The sequence below is a fragment of the Kryptolebias marmoratus genome, linkage group LG23 (genome assembly GCF_001649575.2).
Source record: "Kryptolebias marmoratus isolate JLee-2015 linkage group LG23, ASM164957v2, whole genome shotgun sequence".
Lineage (NCBI taxonomy): Eukaryota > Metazoa > Chordata > Actinopteri > Cyprinodontiformes > Rivulidae > Kryptolebias > Kryptolebias marmoratus.
In genome coordinates, this window is record NC_051452.1 from 13,491,298 (window position 1) to 13,511,355 (window position 20,058).

The 20,058-nt window shown below is 40.2% G+C and overlaps 1 protein-coding gene and 1 long non-coding RNA gene across 3 annotated transcripts in view; both read left to right on the forward strand.

Moving 5' to 3' along the window:
* The window catches only part of LOC108245704, a 541,596-nt gene that overhangs the window by 221,793 nt on the left and 299,745 nt on the right, over window positions 1-20,058 (forward strand). The gene's annotated exons all lie outside the window — the stretch shown is intronic.
* Window positions 6,683-20,058, forward strand: part of abcb11b (ATP-binding cassette, sub-family B (MDR/TAP), member 11b) — a 26,422-nt gene continuing 13,046 nt past the window's right edge. Inside the window, exons 1-18 of one of the 2 annotated variants that reach the window (XM_017432800.2) lie at window positions 6,683-6,808; window positions 6,902-6,990; window positions 7,167-7,185; window positions 8,221-8,250; window positions 8,337-8,388; window positions 8,478-8,764; window positions 8,910-8,997; window positions 11,761-11,894; window positions 11,985-12,156; window positions 13,076-13,200; window positions 13,282-13,456; window positions 13,551-13,664; window positions 13,759-13,869; window positions 14,453-14,578; window positions 14,978-15,181; window positions 15,272-15,442; window positions 15,594-15,795; window positions 19,470-19,542. In XM_017432800.2, the coding sequence (XP_017288289.1) occupies window positions 6,912-6,990; window positions 7,167-7,185; window positions 8,221-8,250; window positions 8,337-8,388; window positions 8,478-8,764; window positions 8,910-8,997; window positions 11,761-11,894; window positions 11,985-12,156; window positions 13,076-13,200; window positions 13,282-13,456; window positions 13,551-13,664; window positions 13,759-13,869; window positions 14,453-14,578; window positions 14,978-15,181; window positions 15,272-15,442; window positions 15,594-15,795; window positions 19,470-19,542 (2,162 nt within the window). In that variant the 5' untranslated portion in view covers window positions 6,683-6,808; window positions 6,902-6,911. Of the gene's footprint in view, window positions 6,813-6,901; window positions 6,991-7,166; window positions 7,186-8,220; window positions 8,251-8,336; window positions 8,389-8,477; window positions 8,765-8,909; window positions 8,998-11,760; window positions 11,895-11,984; window positions 12,157-13,075; window positions 13,201-13,281; window positions 13,457-13,550; window positions 13,665-13,758; window positions 13,870-14,452; window positions 14,579-14,977; window positions 15,182-15,271; window positions 15,443-15,593; window positions 15,796-19,469; window positions 19,543-20,058 lie in introns of both variants that reach the window. The other variant, XM_025009717.2, reaches the window with a different exon arrangement.

Genomic DNA, 20,058 nt, shown 5'->3' on the forward strand with positions numbered 1-20,058 from the left:
CATGGGTCAAAGATGATGCCTGCTGATTTCAAGGTTTATGGGGTCAAAGGTCACAGTCACAGGTGACCCCTTTGTTAAAAATTTGTCTCTGCTCCAACATGTGACCCTTTTTTTTCCGCCACCAAGGAGGTTCTGTTTTCTGTTGTGTCCATCGGTTTGTTAGTCTGTCTGTTAGCAAAGATCAGGTAAAAACTAAAGAACACATTTGGATGAAATGTTGGAAATGGATTACATTCTGGTGGTGATCCAGGTTATGATCCAGGTCAGACTGTTTTTAATCCCACTGTGGCCTCGGTGGAAGTTTGCGCTGTCTGTGTGCTTCTGGTTAATTTTTTTATGTGTAGGTTTGTTATGTAATTGAACAGAAAAGTCCATTTAAATTCCAGCTTGAGAGACAACAACATAAAAACGCTACCAAGGGGAGTGAGCACTTTCACGAGCCTCCATTCTCCACAAGCTGCACCCGTGAAAAGTCTTTGAGGAGCGGATATGAACAGAGGATCTCTAGTTTGTCAAGAAAATTGTGCGAAAAATCGACGAGCTATTTAAACACAATGATTGACCAGGAGAGTTTCTGCTGATTTCTCCCTCTACGGTGAATACGGGTGTCTCTGAACTTTGAGGAATCTGGTTGAATTTCAGTGTGCACAAAGGGTACGCTCCAGCGGGAACACTGAGACCTTTGAGCCCTCAGATCCTGTCAATCATTAACAGCTGATAGGACCAAATAGGCAAGGGATTACTTAAGAAAGCCCTATAATAAGGCTATATTCTGGGGAGGAGGAGGAGGAGGAGGAGGGGGGGGGCTGATGATAACCATATGTCTCCAAGCTAGGCTCTTCCATAGGGTCTCCATGGTAACCACACACCTGTGTCGCTCATTACCTGACAGCACTCTTAAGACAAACAAAGCAGGAACTATGCTTTAAACAGTCATTGTGCAAAAACTATGAGTCATATAAAACATAACTCCTGAACCACAAGGCAGGAGCTTTTTATGTGTCTACACAGTGTGACCCGCGCTGGCAAAATGAGTCACAATGAGGAATCTTTCAATACTGAGTTATTATTTTCCATCTCAGAAGCTTCAAAATGAGACAGTTTGTTGAAATTTGGCAATTTATCACCTGGCAGCAAGCTGGTTTTGTTCACAAGAGCGCAGGTTTGAAAACTGGGTTTTTGTTGTCTAGAATGATTTACTGTACCTACACAGACCTATATTTAAAAATGGGAATCCCAAAGCTTCCCAATGGCACCACAATTGCAAAATTATTTTGCACTGCAGCCTGTGAGCATTCTGAGTCATTTTGCCAGCATGGGTCACATATGAAAACTGACCTGTGCTGGCAAAATGACTCAGAATGCTCTCCTTCATGTTTTGATGTGTTCTTGCTTTAAAACACCCGGTTTAAATAGATGACTTGGGGACATGTTTCTAGAGAACTTGATAATTTGTTAAGGAGGTAATTACCCCATTTGAATCAGGTGTGTTGGAGCAGAAAACCCTAAAACTTCCAGGACAGCGGAGCCTCGAGGCCTGGAGTTTGACACCCCTGGGTTAAAGGGTAACCAAACATGGACGCCAGTCGGCTTGCTGATGCTGTTTGCGCAGCCGTGCGCTCATGAAAAACCATCAAAAAAAAAAAGGGGTTTTGGTGAAGGCTTTGTTTGCGGCGTGGGCTCTAGGGAGTGCAGAAGGGCTCTCGCTCTTGGCCATTATTGGTTTGATATTCTCTGCCACTTTTATTCATCTTCTGATCCCGCATCCCACCCTCACCTTTTCATTTGCTGCCGGCAACACCTGTTTGCAGCCGCGCCCGTAATCAGTCCATACCACACGACTGCATCCAGATTTGGCTCCAGGGATTCCAACACATTCGATCAACTGTGACTGAGGTCCAAGTAGCGCAGACTGGTGGACACTTGTGGGTAAAATCTGGCTTAAAAATCAAGTAGTGTGTCCTCAGCTTAAGTTAAACATTCTATGGTAAAGTCTTTAAATAGCACAAAGCTTAAGGTGTGATAAAGATAAAAAATGCCAGTTCAGTCATAAAAAGACCAACTTCCTGTAACCTGTTGCAGTCCTTGTTTTAAAACTGGGCCCAAGGGCAGCAGGAGGGTTAAACTCTGAATGTCCCTGCTGTGAAGAGGAGCTGCAGGGCTCCAAAAGGGCCTGGCTTCTCTCACATGTTTCATCAGAGTCCCATTACTGCAAACGGGTGAGGTGTTTTTCTGTGAGTTCTGTCTACGTCGCTCAGTGTACAGCCACCAAATGCTGTAGCATACTATTCCCAACCCAGACACGACTTCTGACGTTTTTTTTTTCTACAAGTTATTCCAAAGCCGTGGAAAGAGTGAATGTGAATCATGCAAAACGTGTGAAATGAAATGCGAGAACAGAAGTAAGGGGGATTCAATCAATCAATCAATCAAATTTTATTTGTATAGCACATTTCAGCAGCAATGCATTTCAAGGTGCTTTACATAATTAAAAAACAAAATAAAAACAGCATGTGACATTGAATAAACAGTAAGAAAGAGAAAAACATTGAAAACCCGCACTCTAACCCTAATTTAGCCATAAGCAACTCTAAACAAGTGGGTTTTAAGTTGAGATTTAAAGGCACCCAGTGTTTCAGCTGTTTTACAGTTTTCTGGAAGTTTGTTCCAAATTTGTGGTGCATAGAAACTGAAAGCTGCTTCTCCTCGTTTGGTTCTGGTTCTGGGGATGCAGAGCAGTCCAGAACCAGAAGATCTGAGGGGTCTAGACGGTTGGTACAGCGATAACAGATCTTTAATGTATTGTGGTGCTAAACCGTTCAGTGATTTATAAACTAACAACAGTATTTTTAAAGTTTTTTCTTTGAGCTACATTCAATGCGTATGTACATCTTTTGCGGTGCAATAAAATAAAAATCCACATTTATCATTTATTTACCGTTCCGACCTCTTCTCATTTTGGGTTGTGAGTATGAACCAAGGGTAAATCATCGGCTCCCAATAAAGCTCAACAGTTCCTTCAAGGGCAAAGATATTTAAAGCTGGGCTCAAACTGTGGTGGCAAATGATGACTTCTCACTGAGGAAGGAGTCAAAACAAATGTGCAACACTTAAAAACTGATGAAACTTGCAGAAACAAGCTGTAATACGTCCGACTAGCCGAACACTGGATAACTCCCAGTGAAAACATATTTCAGCTTCCTCCACATTTTACTGTCTGCAGCTTTCTGCTTGTTTCTACCTGTGCTGTTTCACTGGCACAGGAGAATGTCGATGCATGGTTCGCCGCTCGCGTCCCTGAGACCTACAGCTGTTTTAAGAACACTAAGCGCACACAGAAAGTCTTTCACAGCCTCTCAGATAAGGCCCGAGGTCAGACGTTTCGCCGCGCTCAGGGCACAGACGGGGGCCTTCGGCTGCTTTAAGGAGGTGATTAAAATGTCTGCGGTTCTTGATACACAGATTGGTCCATCCTTTTCCTTCCCTAGGGACTGTCTTTAAGATAAAAAAAAAAAAAAAAAAAAATGGGGAAAGGTTCCTTGAGTGTGCCTCCTTTTTTACATTTCTACCACAAGGTGGCAGCAGAGCATTTTTCTGATTTCATTAAATATTGACCCAGTCTTCTTTACAGTAGTTTCCTGACAGCATTTAAAGGCAGCGGTGAATGACCGGCTGTTCACAACCACCACTACTACTAACTTGTTTACACTGTACTCATACTCGACTGCCGAGCTGGACTTTTAAATGAGAGGGAGAAAAAAAAAAAAACATTCCATGTTTGTTGCTTTATTTTAAATATGTTCCTGTTTTAGACTCCTTTCTGTATTTTTTATTTTTGTACAAAAAATATAGATTTTTTTTATTTGCGCATCACTATTTGCATAGTTAGCGAAGACAGCTTATAGAACAAAATGTTAGGAAATTTGTGTTTGGCCGATTATTTCTTTGTTGTAAGAATATTTATTGGCAACCATTCTTATATTGTTGGAAAGCCTGTTTATTTCCCCTTTAATGGTGACACATTTGTTAGGAAAATGCTTTTGTGGGATGAGCAGCAGAGCTGAGTTTGTTTGGTTGCGCTCATGAAAACCTGCCAAATCTTCTTTGCCCAGCAGCTTGTTCTACTCTTGATTCTTGGAATCATTTGGCTGTGTGGTAGATCAGCGGTCAGTGTCATGAGTTTGAGCCCAGGTTGCAACAGGAACCTATCAAACAACTGCCAAACCTTGTGTGTGAAAAAAAGCCCATAAACATCATCAACATCATAATACCGGGGCTTCAGTAGCATGTGGAAGAACCATACACAGCCAAAAACAGCCACAAAATGGTTCAATTCTTTAAAAATCTTTCATCAGCAGAATTTTGTGAACATTATTAACAGTTAACTAGCTAACTCTAGCTACATTAAGTAGTACTTGCTCTTACCAGCAAAACTACAACTTGTACTGAACTGAGAAGCAAATGATTTTAGAGCTTCAGGATTTACATTTTCATTTGTAAAAACAGGTAAAGCCTGTAAAGAACTGTCAGTATTGTCAGCTAATAATGAATAAAAAGCAACTATTTTGTATTTACCCTCAAGGCATTTGACAGTCATTTCTTTCTTGATCAGTTTTAGATTTTCAAGTTTTTTACACTTACCCCAATTTAAAATGTTAACTATAACTTGTTTAAGGCTATGGTTTTAAAGTGCAGAAACTTGTACCATTACATTTTCTATAGTACATTACAGAAAAACCATGTGATCACATGTGAAAACCATGTCAGAATGTGCCATTAAAGAGGAGATGTACATTACATGTGGAAAAAGTCACAACTAAATAACACATCTCACATGTAAAACTTGTATTCAGTGGGTTTCACATGCAATTATGTACATTTCACATTTACATTTACATGGGTTTCACATATTTTACAACAAAACTGTTCCAGAATTGTATGTTTCACAAGTGGAAATATTAATTATCTTATGAATTTGACACGAAATCTCATCAAAAAATGTGCTTGAGAATTTATAAGGGTTTCACAAATCCCATCAGGAAAAATGGTACAAAACTGCATGTTTCACATGTGCAAAACACATTTTACAAGTGGAAAAACTTTCTTGGGTTTCACATATGATGCTATAGGTTTTACACAATACAATGTGAAGATGTTACAAAACTGCATGTTTCCTACATGCAAATCTAATTACACATGTGAACATTTTTTTGTTTCTTGGTAAATAACCAAGGACCCAACAGAAATACTGTGTTCTGTGTAGACCACTGTCCCATAGGTGTCACATGGACATTTCCATGGGCTTTACATAATATTAAGTGAAAATGTTACAAAACTGCATCTTTCCTATGTGAAAAACTTATTTCACATGTGGAAAAATGTGTAATTTATTGGGTTTCATATATATTTCCATAAGTTTCACATAGAAATTTACCATGAAAATGTTCTAAAACTGTATGTATCCCATGTGTAAAACGTGTTTTACAAGTGGACAAACCTAATTGAACAATTACATGGTTTTCACATGTAATCTAATATGTTTCACATGGAAACTCACATGAGCTTCACACATTATACTACAGAAATGTTCCAGAACTGCTTGTTTCCTGTATGCAAAATGTGTTTCACATGTAAAAAAGTGTTATTCAGTGGGTTTCACATGTAATCCCATAGGTTTCACATTAAATTTTACATAGCTTTCACACAATATACTGTGAAAATGTTACAAAACTTCAAGTTTTCTACATGCAAAACATGTAGAAAATGTGGAAAAATGTATAATTTCTTGAGTTTCACGTGTAATCCTATAGACTTCCATGGGTTTCACGTAATATACAGTGAAAATGTTACAAAACTGCACCTTTTTACTTTTGCAATACTAATACTATACTTGGGTATTACACAGAACTGTCCACACAGTGGGACAGTGGTTAAAACAGAACACAGCATTTCTGTTGGGTCATTGGTTTATTTACACTTAAATGTTGGCGATAAACACTTGACTTAATGGGGCTGAACTTTAGTTCATACCTAACAGTGGTGTCAGGTTATTTATCTGGCTAGTTTATAATTTATTTTTATTAATCCGAACCATTTTTCAGCAGAACGTCTCACAGGCAACTTCACTGTCATTCTTCTCCTTACATTATTCTCTCTGCCTATATTAAATCTGCTGCTGAGCAGGTATTAGTCATCTAGCAGATGTCTCAGTCTTGTTTCTAAAGAACTGATGGCTCTTAGCCTACATTGGATTATTTTAAAGAATAACCACAAAGCTTTTTGCCTTTTATGTTTAAGTAATGACTCTCTGGCCTAATTAGGTGTTTTATGAAGTCTCGGGGTACATCAAGTTCTTTGTCAAACTAATTGAAACTGAGCCTTTTCTTTCGAACACAACCACCACTGCTAAAACATTTGAGGTTTTTTTTGCCTTTCAGTTTATTACAAGATTTCTTCTAATGTATTTCCTTTTAAAGTATTACATAAATGTCATTCAAAACTCTAGTTTTTGTGAATATGTCAGCCACTGGGCCTTTACCGGGGAAATGTTTGCCTTGGTGAGGTCACCGGCCTTATCAGTAGCAAAAACCGAAAGGACACTTACCTTTAGGTAGCAAGCTGCCCCTGAGTTCCAACCAGGCACAAATAATGGCACGTGACTCCACAAAGGGGTCTGCTTGGGTCCCGAGTTGCAAAACGGTCACAACTCCAACTGCTTTCCAGGAGCTGCGTACCCAGACGCCGGACCGCTGGTTTACACAGGCTTGGACTCATGATCAGGCTGAACCACGGAGAAGAGCAATAACTGGTTGGTAAATCCCTGCTTTCTGGCTGTAAATGAGCATTCTTTGAAGTGGGATCTCAGTTTGAAACTTCAGAAACACTTTTTTTTCGGTCCTAGATGACTCAACATGCCAACGGGCTCCGTGAGACTGCAAAGCATTAAAAAGCTGGGGCAGGATAACCACAGCTATGAAGTTTCAGATGAAGGTAACGTACCAGAAACATAAGACATGTTCCTAGACAGAGCAATGGGGTTCATTTCAGCAGAAACAATGGTCAAGCGATGGTCAAATATATAAAGCTATTTAATTTCATTGGACCTAAATAGAAAATAGAGGCAAATTTGAATCATAGACTGTAACGCCTTCTTTGCTGTTTCGCAGAACCAGCGGGCTCCTACATGTAAGTACTTGCTGTTTATTGATCATCTTTATTCATTAATGTACAAAAACACAATTTTCAACATCCATAAAAAACTATATGTCTTTCACTTATAGTGTTCTTTTAGTTAAATGTCTGAAAATGATGATGTTGATGCCTTACTACTATCGTTATTAAAGACATAGCAGCTTACAGAAATTTATTTGGTGCTACTGCTAACGGCTAACTTTCTCCACCTGGCTTATGTCAGCTATTTGCTAGCTTTCTCTTTTCACTAATTCCTTGCAGTGCACACAGAATATCGGCAATCCTTCTTGACTTTCGTTGCAAAGATGCAATTTTCTGCCTAAAAAATACAAGCTGTCTAACGCCACTTTTCTAAGCTTTTATATGCTTGTCACGAGACGGTGCATCTAACACTGCAAACTGCACAGCTGGACAGCCCATGGGTAAAAGGATGATACCCATTGATTTTGAGGTCAAGCGATCAAACGTCAAGGACACCAGTGACCCCTATTTAAAAACTTTGTCCCTGCTCTAACTCTGCAACCGTGTAATACAGGAATATCAAACTTCATAGGTAGAAACTTCATTGGTAAGGGTGATCACTATTGATTTCAAGGTCATGGGGTCACCAGTGACCCCTTTGTGAAAACCTAGTCCCTGCTCTAACTCTACAACCATGTGACGTAGGAATGTCTAACGCTTTGCTTCCTAGATTGTGCCTACTGACAGGTGTGTTTTGTACTGTTTACAGTATTCCTGTTAGTTTGTGTTCAGTGGAAAGAACTACCTAGCCATAGCACTGTTAGCTAACTTTGCTTGTAATGTGACTTAAAACACTTTAAAAATGTTATATTACCTTTCCAAATGTTATATGTGTTTTTATTCTAACTTTAACTTGTTGTATAAACTTATTTACTACGACAACAATTAGCAATTTATTTATTACTTATTAGGCAACACTAGGGATTCCATATTTAAATTCTCTTTGTGCCATTATTACAAAGAATAAGCCGGAGGCAGCAACTCAGCACTTTGTTTCCTTCCACACAGGTCCATGACTAATTCAAAGGAGAAGGAAAAGTGAGTACCAAATAGCAAATCTATGTTCTGAGTACTTTGTTGCTTTCAGTTGATAAAAAAATCCTTTCTTTTTCTGTGTCCAACAGAGTTCAGAGAAATTCTGAGCAACCAGCTATAAGAGTTGGCTTCTTTCAGCTGGTAAAAATGATTTTTTTGTTTTTGTTTTTGCTGTTTCTCACAATTACGAGATTTTGCCTGTGGAATACAAGTGTGTACTCTGTGTCCAGTTCCGCTTCGCCACATGTAAGGACATACTGATGATGGTGGTGGGCAGCTTCTGCGCGGTGCTCCACGGCTCGGCCCAGCCCCTCATGCTGCTGGTGTTCGGCATGCTCACCGACACCTTCATCGACTACGACGTCGAGCTCAACGAGCTCATCGACGACCGCAAGGAGTGCGTGAACAACACCATCCAGTGGAAGAGGAACTACACCGGCGTGCAGGACTTCCCTCTGGGCCTCATGGACAATTCGACATTAGAGATGCTCATACCGCTGGGCAACAAGTCGTGTGGGTAAGAAAATCACGAGGTGGGCTTTTTTAGCTTCAAATTCAGTATAAAAGTGAGATTTTAAAAGATTGAGACATGCGGTTGAGTCTGTATCAGCTTTCCAAGTCCTCATATATGTTTCATTAACTGCCTCTGTGCTGATTTTCAGGCTTCTTGACATTGAACATGAAATGACCCTGTTTGCCTTCTATTACGTTGGAATTGGAGTCTCTGTTTTCTTGCTGGGGTACCTTCAGGTTTGTCTCCAAATGTCACAATGTTTGAGCCAAACGGCCATAAAAACCTTTAAAGGAAATTAGATGTGCGGCAGCTAAAATACTCTCCCCGCTGCCGTGCTGCTCTGCCAACATGCTTTTATTCATCTTCCTCCGCGCCACAAGGTCTTCTGCAAATAGTCAGCCGCATTTGTCACAGGCTGTGAAGACTCCATTTACCAAGCCCTGTGGCAATTTATTAAGCAGCTGCAGATTCACAGAAAACCATAATATATTCCAAAGATCCAGTGATTTCCAGACAGAGGGAATACCTGAAGCTGAATCCATCTAATTTAAGGCCCACTTTCTACAGAGTCGACTGCAACATATAAAATGACAGACCTGAGAACTGTTTTCAGCATAGCACAGAGGAAGACTAATAACACACCCGAGCAAGCAGATAATAGGGAGATGCCCAAGGCTTGATAGCACAGATTTTCTTAAAGATCATCTTTCAATGAAATCAATGAGCAGCTGCATTTTATTCACTGTGTAAAGTAATTGATTTTATAATCGCATTCCTGGTTTCATACAATCCACGGGGGGTTTCATTAAAGACGTAAAGCAGCACTCCAGAGACCCGGTAATGCATTTTCTTAAATTTAAAGGACTAAATGTGACAAAGTATATATTCTAGGGGTGGAACAGTACACATAAATCACAGCTCAGTGCATACCTCAGCATGAGGCTCACGGTTTGGTACACCAGGAAAAAGGAACAAATGCCGAATGCTAGCTTCTTTTTCTTCCTCCACTTATTTTAAAAATACATTTTTTTAAGGGATTTTCTGTTAGTTATCATTAGTTAGCACCTTATTAGCCTTGACATCAGCAACAGTGCATGGAGGATGGAGAAAGTCTTCATCCAGGCTAGGCTAATAGCTAGCCAAACAAGGGCCAGTTTTATATTGTTTTTCAGGTTTATAACACTGGTACTGATGTGAAACAACGCTATATTAGCTAACATTAAACCCTTACATTTTAGCATGACAACGTTTGTTTAGTTTGTTGCTCTTTTCTCAACCGAACAACGTCCGTGTTGCTACGAAAAAGCATGGTGTTGATGAGTCTGCCTGGAGTTGAGTGAACTTTTAGAGTGACGCATTCGCAGTCACAACGCTATCAACATTAAACGGTCTTTGCTGGCCATGTTTGCAGAGTAATGTGGACGGTGTTCGGTTGAGTAAACAGCAAAAATCTACACAATGTCATGCAAAAGAGTAGAGGTTTAAGGTTAGCTAATGTAGTGTTCCTTAACACTGGCACATGTGACTAATTATGTCAAATTCTCCATCTTAAAAGCTTCAAAATAATATGTAGTTTGTTGAAATTTGGGTATTTATCATCTGGCAACAGGCTAGTTTTGTTTACAAGAAAACTCAACTATTATTGATCTGAAGTAATTCATTTGGGAATTCCAGCACTATATTTACAAGGAATCCTCAAGCTTCACAGTGACATCAAATATTATACGAAGGGATTTCTCAGCGCTACGGCAGCCAAAAACTTTTTAGAGGTAAAATAATTTTTTAGGAACATATACTTGTTAGGAAACTTCGAATTAAAGGTAGATTAGGATGGTTATTTGCTTTTTTAGGTACTGGGATTAGTTGGTGTCTTTATGCACTAATTTTTACACAAATCTCACTAGCGGCGAAAATAAGACCAGCATTTATTCTGACTTTTGAACTTGTGTATAGTGTCTCGTTCTAAATTGCCTCACTTTACTCAAAGTTTTCACTTTCTTCTGTGTGATTCATAGTCAGAAAAAGATACAATGCAGGTTAAACATTTTAAAGAAACAACTTCGGTTTCTTTCTTATCTCTGCAGCTGAACACTGTCTGACAACACATAGCCGAGTTGGACTGAACCAACTCAAAAATAAGAGGGGAAGGGGGTATAGAATGTAGCACTTACGTTTTACTTTGTAACTACTAAGGTAAAATTAGAATAAATACACACTACATGATTTTGTCTTATTGCTGGGAGTGATAACATGTTTTTAAGTCACAAAATGGGGGGAGCAAAAAAGTTCCCACTCCCGTTTTAGAAAATGGGGGAGCAGCTGCTTCACTTGCTCCATTGAGCAGGTGCCTAAGCACACCAATAGGTCATGTTTGAGAAAGAGTTGTTTTCAAAGCCTGAAAAATGATTGTCTTTTTTACGTTTGTGCTTCATGACTGATCAGGGCTGATATGGCACTAAGTATTCATAATTATTTGACAGAACATCACTTCAAAAATGACCAAACTATCCCATTAAATAGATAACAACTCTCCCAGAAACAGAAACAGAAAATCAAACCAGCTTTGTTTGTAATGAGTCTCTAAGATTGCAGGTAATTACATCAAGATACCATTGTTCAACTGGTGGCCTCGATGTAAAACTGAAAAATTAAAAGGTTGAATTGTACTGATGTATTCATCCAGTTTAAACATGTAAACATGGTCCTGTAGCTCATGTGTCAAACAAAAAGATAAGATAAACATAGAAACTGAAAGGTATATATTTTGGTAAAGAAAACAGTGTGTAGACGGCAACTTGACAGACCTATCCAGTCGTTTTTTTTGTTTTTTTTTACCTTTGTTCCTTCAGTGTTCCACAAACACATTGAATTCACAAGTGACATATGCAGAATTTGCCACTACGAATGTGGCATTCAACTTGATAATATCCTGCTGTCCTGTATGGTTTCAAACAAACCATTTCCAACTGTAAGTGTAACCTCTTCCCTGCCGCTGACAGATCTCCCTGTGGGTGACAGCCGCAGCCCGACAGACCCAGCTCATCAGGAAAATGTACTTCAGCAAAGTGATGAGGATGGAGATCGGCTGGTTCGACTGCACCTCTGTTGGGGAGCTCAACACTCGCATGTCAGAGTGAGTGGGAACTTGACAACCTGACCTCAAGCTCATGGGCTGTTCCGAGGCACGGCTGTCTTTTTACAGTGCCGATTCATGTTTTTACAGCGATATTAACAAGATCAACGACGCCATTGCAGACCAGGTTGCCATATTTGTGCAGCGCTTCACCACCTTTGTTTGTGGCTTCTGCATTGGGTTTGTTAAAGGCTGGAAGTTAACGCTTGTCATCATCGCAGCCAGTCCACTGATTGGTGTTGGAGCTGGTCTCATGGCCCTGGTAAGAGTCAGCCTACCTTGTAGGTTGAATTAATTTAAAATAGCTGATTTTTCCATTTTTTGTCTTGCAAAATTACTCTTTGACTCATTTTTTTGATTTGAGGTCCAATATTAGTTTGAGTTGCCCTCTGAATTTGGCTTCTTTTGACATAAAAACTGATCAATTGACAACTTGACACTGGAACCCTACAGGTCAACTTTCCATGCATCAGCTACCTATATTGACTTTCTTTGATTTACCTTGTTGACTTTTCTTGAAGGTCTATTTACATTTCTTTTTGGATGTCCACACAAACATCTGTAGGGACCAGGGCCTGAAAAGCAAGGACGTGACATAAGACCCAGGGTAAATAGGGGTTATTTTTCCTGCCCCAGCTGGGGGTTGTCCTCTCAACCCCCAGCTGGCTGAGGCAGATGGCCGCCCATCCTGAGCTTGGTTCTGATGGAGGTTTCTTCCTGTTAAAAGGAAGTTTTGCCTCTCCACTGTTGAAATTACTCTGTGCTCCGAATTATCTTGTATGTGTCAGGGATGTCGCCCAGCTTCCACCACCCCAAATTTGAGCTCAGTATTTGTAAAATTAGCTGTGCTTTGGCCATTTTTGTGCTGGCTATGTTCAGTTAGCTATGGTGGACATCCCAAATTGGACTCTAAAAGTCAATCAGTAGTACATGTCCATCTAATAATAATTTTCAGAGAGCTTTATTGAAATCTTCAACTGGTGCAATCATAACTTTGGGTGTTTGGATGTAAAAATATTCAGGAGTTCAGAAATTTGGCCAAAACACACAAGTATCTGAAACACAAACGACAGTGAATAAGAGTCCCAACCTGAAAAGTAAAGATTGGACGATGAAACATACCTGAACAAAACCTATTGTAGCTCCTACTCACCACCATCTTGCATCTGTTTTAACTTTAGTTCATCGCTAAGCTAACAGGGATGGAGCTGCAGGCCTACGCTAAGGCTGGTGCTGTAGCTGATGAAGTCCTCTCCTCCATCAGGACTGTCGCTGCTTTTGGGGGAGAGAAAAAAGAAGTGGAAAGGTATGCACCAATGAAAGCTGGACTGAGTTGTTAATCTATATACATGTAAAGACTGAGATCAACTTCGGTCCTTTTCTGAAGGTATGACAGGAATTTGATCTCGGCTCAGCGATGGGGCATCAGAAAGGGTCTTATAATGGGCTTTTTCACTGGCTACATGTGGCTCATCATCTTTCTTTGCTATGCCCTGGCCTTCTGGTATGGCTCCACTCTCGTCATAGGCACCATGGAGTACACACCGGGAACACTACTGCAGGTATCGCCTTCAATGGAAAGAAATTTGCCATTGGTTCATAATTTACACATACAAAACGCCACCTTTGATGTGCTGACCTCTGTTTTCATTTCAGGTGTTTTTTGGAGTTCTGATAGCAGCTGTGAATTTGGGACAGGCCTCTCCATGTCTGGAGGCGTTTGCAGCAGGCCGTGGAGCTGCTACCATAATATTTGAGACTATTGAAAGGGTAAGGGTGTGTTACAGGTTGTCCAGCTAGCAGTTGATGGTTTTTGTTTGCCTCTAAATTGATAATTATCACTTTCTGAATGTCTCCATGCCAGGAGCCAGAGATCGACTGTTTATCAGAGGCTGGATATAAGCTTGACCGTGTCAAAGGAGATATTGAATTCCATAATGTGACCTTCTACTACCCATCCAGGCCAGAAGTTAAAGTACTTGAATGCTTTTATTGTCACACATGGCTGAATGACTGCAAAAACTTAAGAATTTTCTAGATTTCTCCACAAGTCTCAAGTAAACCACATATAAACAAGTAAAATAAAAACTAATTACATTTAATTGTCTATTACATATAATAATTATTGGTATTACACATAGAGTTATGGTAAAGATTAACTTTTTCTCTTTATACTCCGTGCAGAGCAGCTCCAAGTCTAGAGTGTTAGTTGGTTTCCTTGTGTAATCTGACTTGGCTATTCCAAAATTTCAAGTTTAAAGAGTGATGTCCTGACAGTTTATCATTCGCTGGTATGTTTCAAAAGTAGTTAGCTTGTTTTTGGTCTATTTTCAGTAAAATATTGTCCCAGCCCATGACACCACCATTGTCATGCCTCACAGATCATAAATATCTTATTGCAGTAGCAGCAGCTTCAGGTCAATTGAGCTTACAGGCTGGAGTCCCAAATGTTTAAGCACGAGAGAAACAAGTTTAGGAGAAAAAAAAATTGATCCATTTTCAGAACTTTGCAGCCACTTTTCCACTTCATCGTGCTGTCTTAACCTGTCTGTACTCAGATTCTTGACCAGCTCAGTGTTGCAGTGAAGTCAGGAGAGACCACAGCCTTTGTGGGTCCAAGCGGAGCAGGGAAGAGCACTGCCATTCAGCTCATCCAACGCTTCTACGACCCAAAGGAGGGCATGGTAGGGGTGATTCTGGTGCTTCTTCTGTCAGTGGTCCTATTCCTTATCCTGAGACTGAACATATCCTCATCACACTGCCTCCTTCCTTCTTTTCAGCTCTCAAAAATAACCATCCCTTGAGGGTGATAGAGGTGCATGATAATCTGTTTCATTATTCAGCTAATGGCTCCTAACAGCCTCATTTTTCACTTTTACTGGAATTACAGACCCTCACAGATTCTTTCCTATTCTTTTCAGCTTCTCTGAAAAGACACAGCTTCTTATTGCTCCCTGAAGGTTATCCATAAGCCCACCAACCTTTTCATTTGATACAAGTGTTGTTGCACAGGAGAAAAAAGAACACTGTATTAGCAAGCTGCTTTATTAGCATCATCCTGCCCTTTCTGCCTTCCATGTAAGGTGACGCTGGATGGTCACGACATCAGAGGCCTGAACATCCAATGGCTGCGCTCCCTGATTGGCATAGTGGAGCAGGAGCCAGTGTTGTTTGCTACCACCATCGCAGAGAACATCCGCTACGGTCGACCGGGTGTCTCCATGGAGGACATCATTACAGCTGCAAAGGAGGCAAATGCTTACAACTTCATAATGGACCTTCCGCAGGTAGGGAGGCACATTGGGTGCATATATTTAAAAATAAATACAAGTTACAAAGCATAGGCACAGACTAATCTTTTATTGTGTATTTGACAGAAATTCGACACGTTGGTGGGGGAGGGTGGGGGCCAGATGAGCGGTGGGCAGAAGCAGCGAATTGCCATCGCTCGTGCGTTGGTCAGGAACCCTCGCATCTTACTGCTGGACATGGCAACCTCTGCCCTTGACAATGAGAGTGAAGCTATTGTTCAGGAAGCTTTGGATAAAGTACGTTGCTCTTCTTCATGTGCTAAATTCCCTGTGGATGCTTTTTGTTTTTTAATGCTCATAACTAACAAAATTTCAGCAGGATGTGAAACCAAACATCACAGTCACTGAAATTGACATTGCAGTTAAGCTAATTTGGCTGTCTTTACAGGTACGCATGGGCCGCACTACCATCTCTATTGCTCACCGGCTTTCCACTATAAAGAACGCAGACGTAATTGTTGGCTTTGAGCATGGCCGAGCCGTGGAGAGGGGCAAGCACCATGAGTTGCTGGAGAGGAAGGGCGTGTATTTCACTCTTGTCACCCTGCAGAGCCAGGGAGACAAGGCTCTGAATGAAAAAGCCAGACAAAGTGAGTCTAGCATCTTAAGATGGATAATTTCACCAAACCTTTTATCAACACCAATAAATGACCACACCTCCAATACTGAATAGGTTTTCTACCTACTGTCAAAGCAGCCACTCCAACAATGGTACCTGGCATTAAGCCATCTAGAAGATCCTTATAAGCTTTGAAAGTTGGAATGTGGGGTCTCACGGATTGGACGTTTTAGTCCAGCACATTTGCCAGATGATTGATTGGGTTGAGAGCTTAAAAATTAGAAGCCAAGTTAGCATCTCAAACATAGAGAGAGCTGTGTTTCTCAAACCATGCTTGAATCACTGACAAAGGCAACTGCCTTCAGGGAATATTGCTTCCATAGCAGCTATGTTTAGGTGCTTAGTGTCAAAACAGTATCCACTAAAAAAGCAGACTTTCCAGACGAACGTTGTTGAAAACATTACATTGCTTCTGCTGGTTAATCTTCTTGTTGTGTATCTTGGTATCTTGGTGTCATGTGTTCACCATATAAATGTGGCCATTCATCAGATCAGGCCACCTCAGTGGTCAAAAAGTGGCATTCCATACCCACTGTAGTGGCTTTCAGCCTTTGACTGTCAGCAGGGACTCCTTGACTGGTCAGCTGCTACAGTACACACCAAACTGGTGAACTGTGTGATTTAACACAATATTTTTCTTCTAAACTAGGAGGTTTTTCAGCAATTTCAGTTACAGTAACTCTTCTATTAAAGCAACATGCGCAAAGTCTCCCACGAGCAACAATGGTGACCCATTTACTGGTTCGCTGTTTCTAATTCCTTGGACTATTTGGTTAGTCCTGATCTTGGAAGACTAGGAACAATCCACAGGAGCTGTTTTTGTGGAGAATCTGTGACAGCTGTCTTCAGCGGCTGAATTGAGCAGAGGCTCTTTGGCACATGAGTCATATTACAAAATGTGTAACTTTAATATTTACAATTTTATATGTGACCTGTGCTGGCAAAATGAATCACAGTGAGGAATTTTTCCAATACTGAGTTATTATTTTAAAATTCTCCATCTCAAAAGCTTTAAAATGATTTGTAGTTTATTGGAATTTGGTGATTTATCACCTGGCAACAAGCTAGTTTTGTTCACGAGAGTGCTGGTTTGAAAATTATTTTTTTATTAGTCTGGAATGATCTTATCGGGAATTCCGGCTCTACAGTTAAAAAGGGGAATCCTAAAGCTTCATAATGACGCCAAAACATTATACAAAGGGATTTCCCGGTGTTACAGCAGCCAGCAGAGAAAAATGGTCAATTTCAAAGGAAATTAAAAGAACTATTTCTGAAGAAAAACCTGTTAGAAAACTTAAATCTAAAAGTAGATTAGAAAAATAATTTGCCATTCTATTTACCAAGATCACTAGATGGTGTTTTATTGGGCTCATTTTTATGTAAATCTCAATTACAACAAAAATCAGTATTTTCACATTTTTTACACTGCAGGGTGCGAGCATTCCAACTCATTTTGCCAGTCTGGGTCCAAACACTATACGACTTGGCCACCTCCTTCCCGATTATGACAAAAGCTGTGTTTAATCACTCTATCTTCTGGACTCACAGCATGAGTCAAATGCTTTGACTCACCTTGAGCAGAGAGGTAAACAGGGGAAATAAGACAATTTTCCAGCTAATTCACAGCGGTTACATTCCAAAACACACACACACACACTAAAACAACATATTCACACCTCTGCACACCCACACATAATCCCCTTTCACTGGTAACGGCTTTGATGGGAAATCAGCAATCTCATCGGTTGTTTCCAGTGAGACATAAGAGACACGGCCAGCCAACAGGCTCACGAGTGGATAAAGAGAGGAAAATTGTTATTGCTCACTTCCGAAAGGTTATAAAGGCAGACAATAATGTTTTTGCCTGTGTGTGTGCATTTGTCTATCCGTTGGCGAAGTATCTAATAAATCATTGGATGAATTTTAATGAAACTCTCAAAGTAATCATTGGATGGAAACCCGATTTAGTGGCTACTACAGCTAAGCAACCTAGTCAGTTTTACAGATATTGAGCTAAAATTTGGTGTGAAAGTAGCCGAGAGTCAACCCCAACACACACTTTGAGTGCTCCACAATAAATAACATCCTTTTTCGTAAAACCTTGGCATTAACTGTTGGAGTCAGCTTTCTCTGGTCACAAAATATCTCATGAATTACTGGTCAATTTTTAATGAAACTCTCAGAAAGTAATCAATGAATGTACATCTGTAACTGATTTGGAGTCACTTAAGTTCAACCTGGCTGCCACATCTAATCAACCTTATCCAACATAAAAACTGGCTCTACATTAGTCAGTTTTACAGATATTTGGCTCTGTAGCGGTGAGGACTATTTCTTGAAGTGTATTGGTGATGTATTAAACTCTGATGCTGACAACCTAGTATTTGCAGTGCTGAAGCAGAATTCTTCTTTATTCATAGTTTTTTGGTACCCCTGAATCAATATTTGAATGTAGTTACAGTTTGGTTCCTGGCTGCATTGGTGGTTTATATTTGGGTATACAGGTTTGAGCCGGTACAAGGCAATCATAATGTGCATTTGTATAATTTGAAACAAATGGTTTAAAAATGCAGCCTTTTTTTTTTTAGCAAAAGACCTTATTTCCAACAACAATGCTCCCTAGTTAACAAAAGTACAGTTGAACTTTGAGTTGCTGCTGTATTTGAGAAAAGTTTAGGGGAGCACTAGAACAAGATTTATTTCAAGAACTAGCACTCATCATCACATAGCCATGTTCCGATGAATCTTTAATATCTTCCCTACCTGTTGAGGTCAAAATCAGGCACAAAATAATAATTAAATACCAACAAGAGCGCTAATATTTACTGATTTTCTCATTGACAAAGGCAGCAGAACTGCATTTCTTTTCCCAAGGTCTAGTTTTGGTCTCACTAGTGTGTGTGCATAAGGATTGCGTGAGTCATATATTCACACCATAACAATTGATGTAGATACACAAAAGAATTGGAGACTGGAGAATATGTCCCCTTGTTTGGCTTACAGTTATAATGATAAACGGACTGTACTTATATAGCACCTTTCTAGCAAACCAGGCCACTCAAAGCACTTTACAACACAATAGGTACCCTCATTTACCCATCCACACACATTCATACAGCACTCTACTACATCTCTACAAAGCTAATCTGAATAAATCATTCTATAGAGTCTAATCAGTGCTTTAGGTCACATTCATACACCGATGGGGCACACATTGGAGGCAAATAAGGGTTCAGTATCTTTGACATGTGGTAGACTGGTGGAATCAAACTGTCATTGGAGGATGATTGCCCTAAGCACTGATCTACAGCCACCCAGTTGGTCAGATCATGTCAGATTTTGCAGTATACATGCAGTGCATGCATTGCAGCACTGAAATTGCACAGCGTTCTCACCTGAATTCCAGTAAACATTGAGTCAGTACAGTTTAGTCCTTGTCAAATTTGCTTAAATCTTTACTCTTTGCCCATTTTTCTTTTTTAATTTTTCAATAACTCTGAAATGTGGCCCAATATGTTCCACCCAACGCCATTGTTGTAACAAGATACTTCATGTTTCCCACTTTACCTGTTGATCAGTGTATGTTCTGAGTTCTATGTATCTAGGGAGTGTGACCATCGGTCTCTGTTGATTCTCTTGTCTTAGTGGCTGATAACAAAGAAGAGGAGCCCGAGAGGCTAAATCTTTCCAGAGCGGGTAGTTATCGTGCCAGTTTGAGGTATTGTACAAACACATTCCCAATCACCTCCTCCTCTTTATCACTTCCTCATTTGTTTACTTGGGTATTTATTCATTTACTCAGCCCTGACTGTGAATCTAAATAGGATTGTTGCCGACTTTTTATTGTTGAAACTGCCTTGTCTTAGAGCAGCCACTGTTATCATAATTTATCCAATTACCCTCTTACATTTAGTTGAACATTTGGAGCGTGTAGCTGACACTATCATCCAGAGACTCTTGAAAGTGAAGCAAAAAAGCAGAGAAGCTTAAGATTCACTATCGACACTAGTACTGTCAGGATTCGGCAATATTCTAAAATGAGCAGCTCGGCGTCAGACAGACACAGGAGACCAAGATAACAGAAAGTGAGTTTATTTTACAGTGAATCGGGAACGGTGATAATAACAGGAACCAGGACCTGGAAGCAGAGGACGTGGTGAGTATTTCCTTGGTGAAGAGGCAGGTAAGTATTATATCCTCAGGTGAGAGGCCTTACTGTGCGAAGGGTGATCCA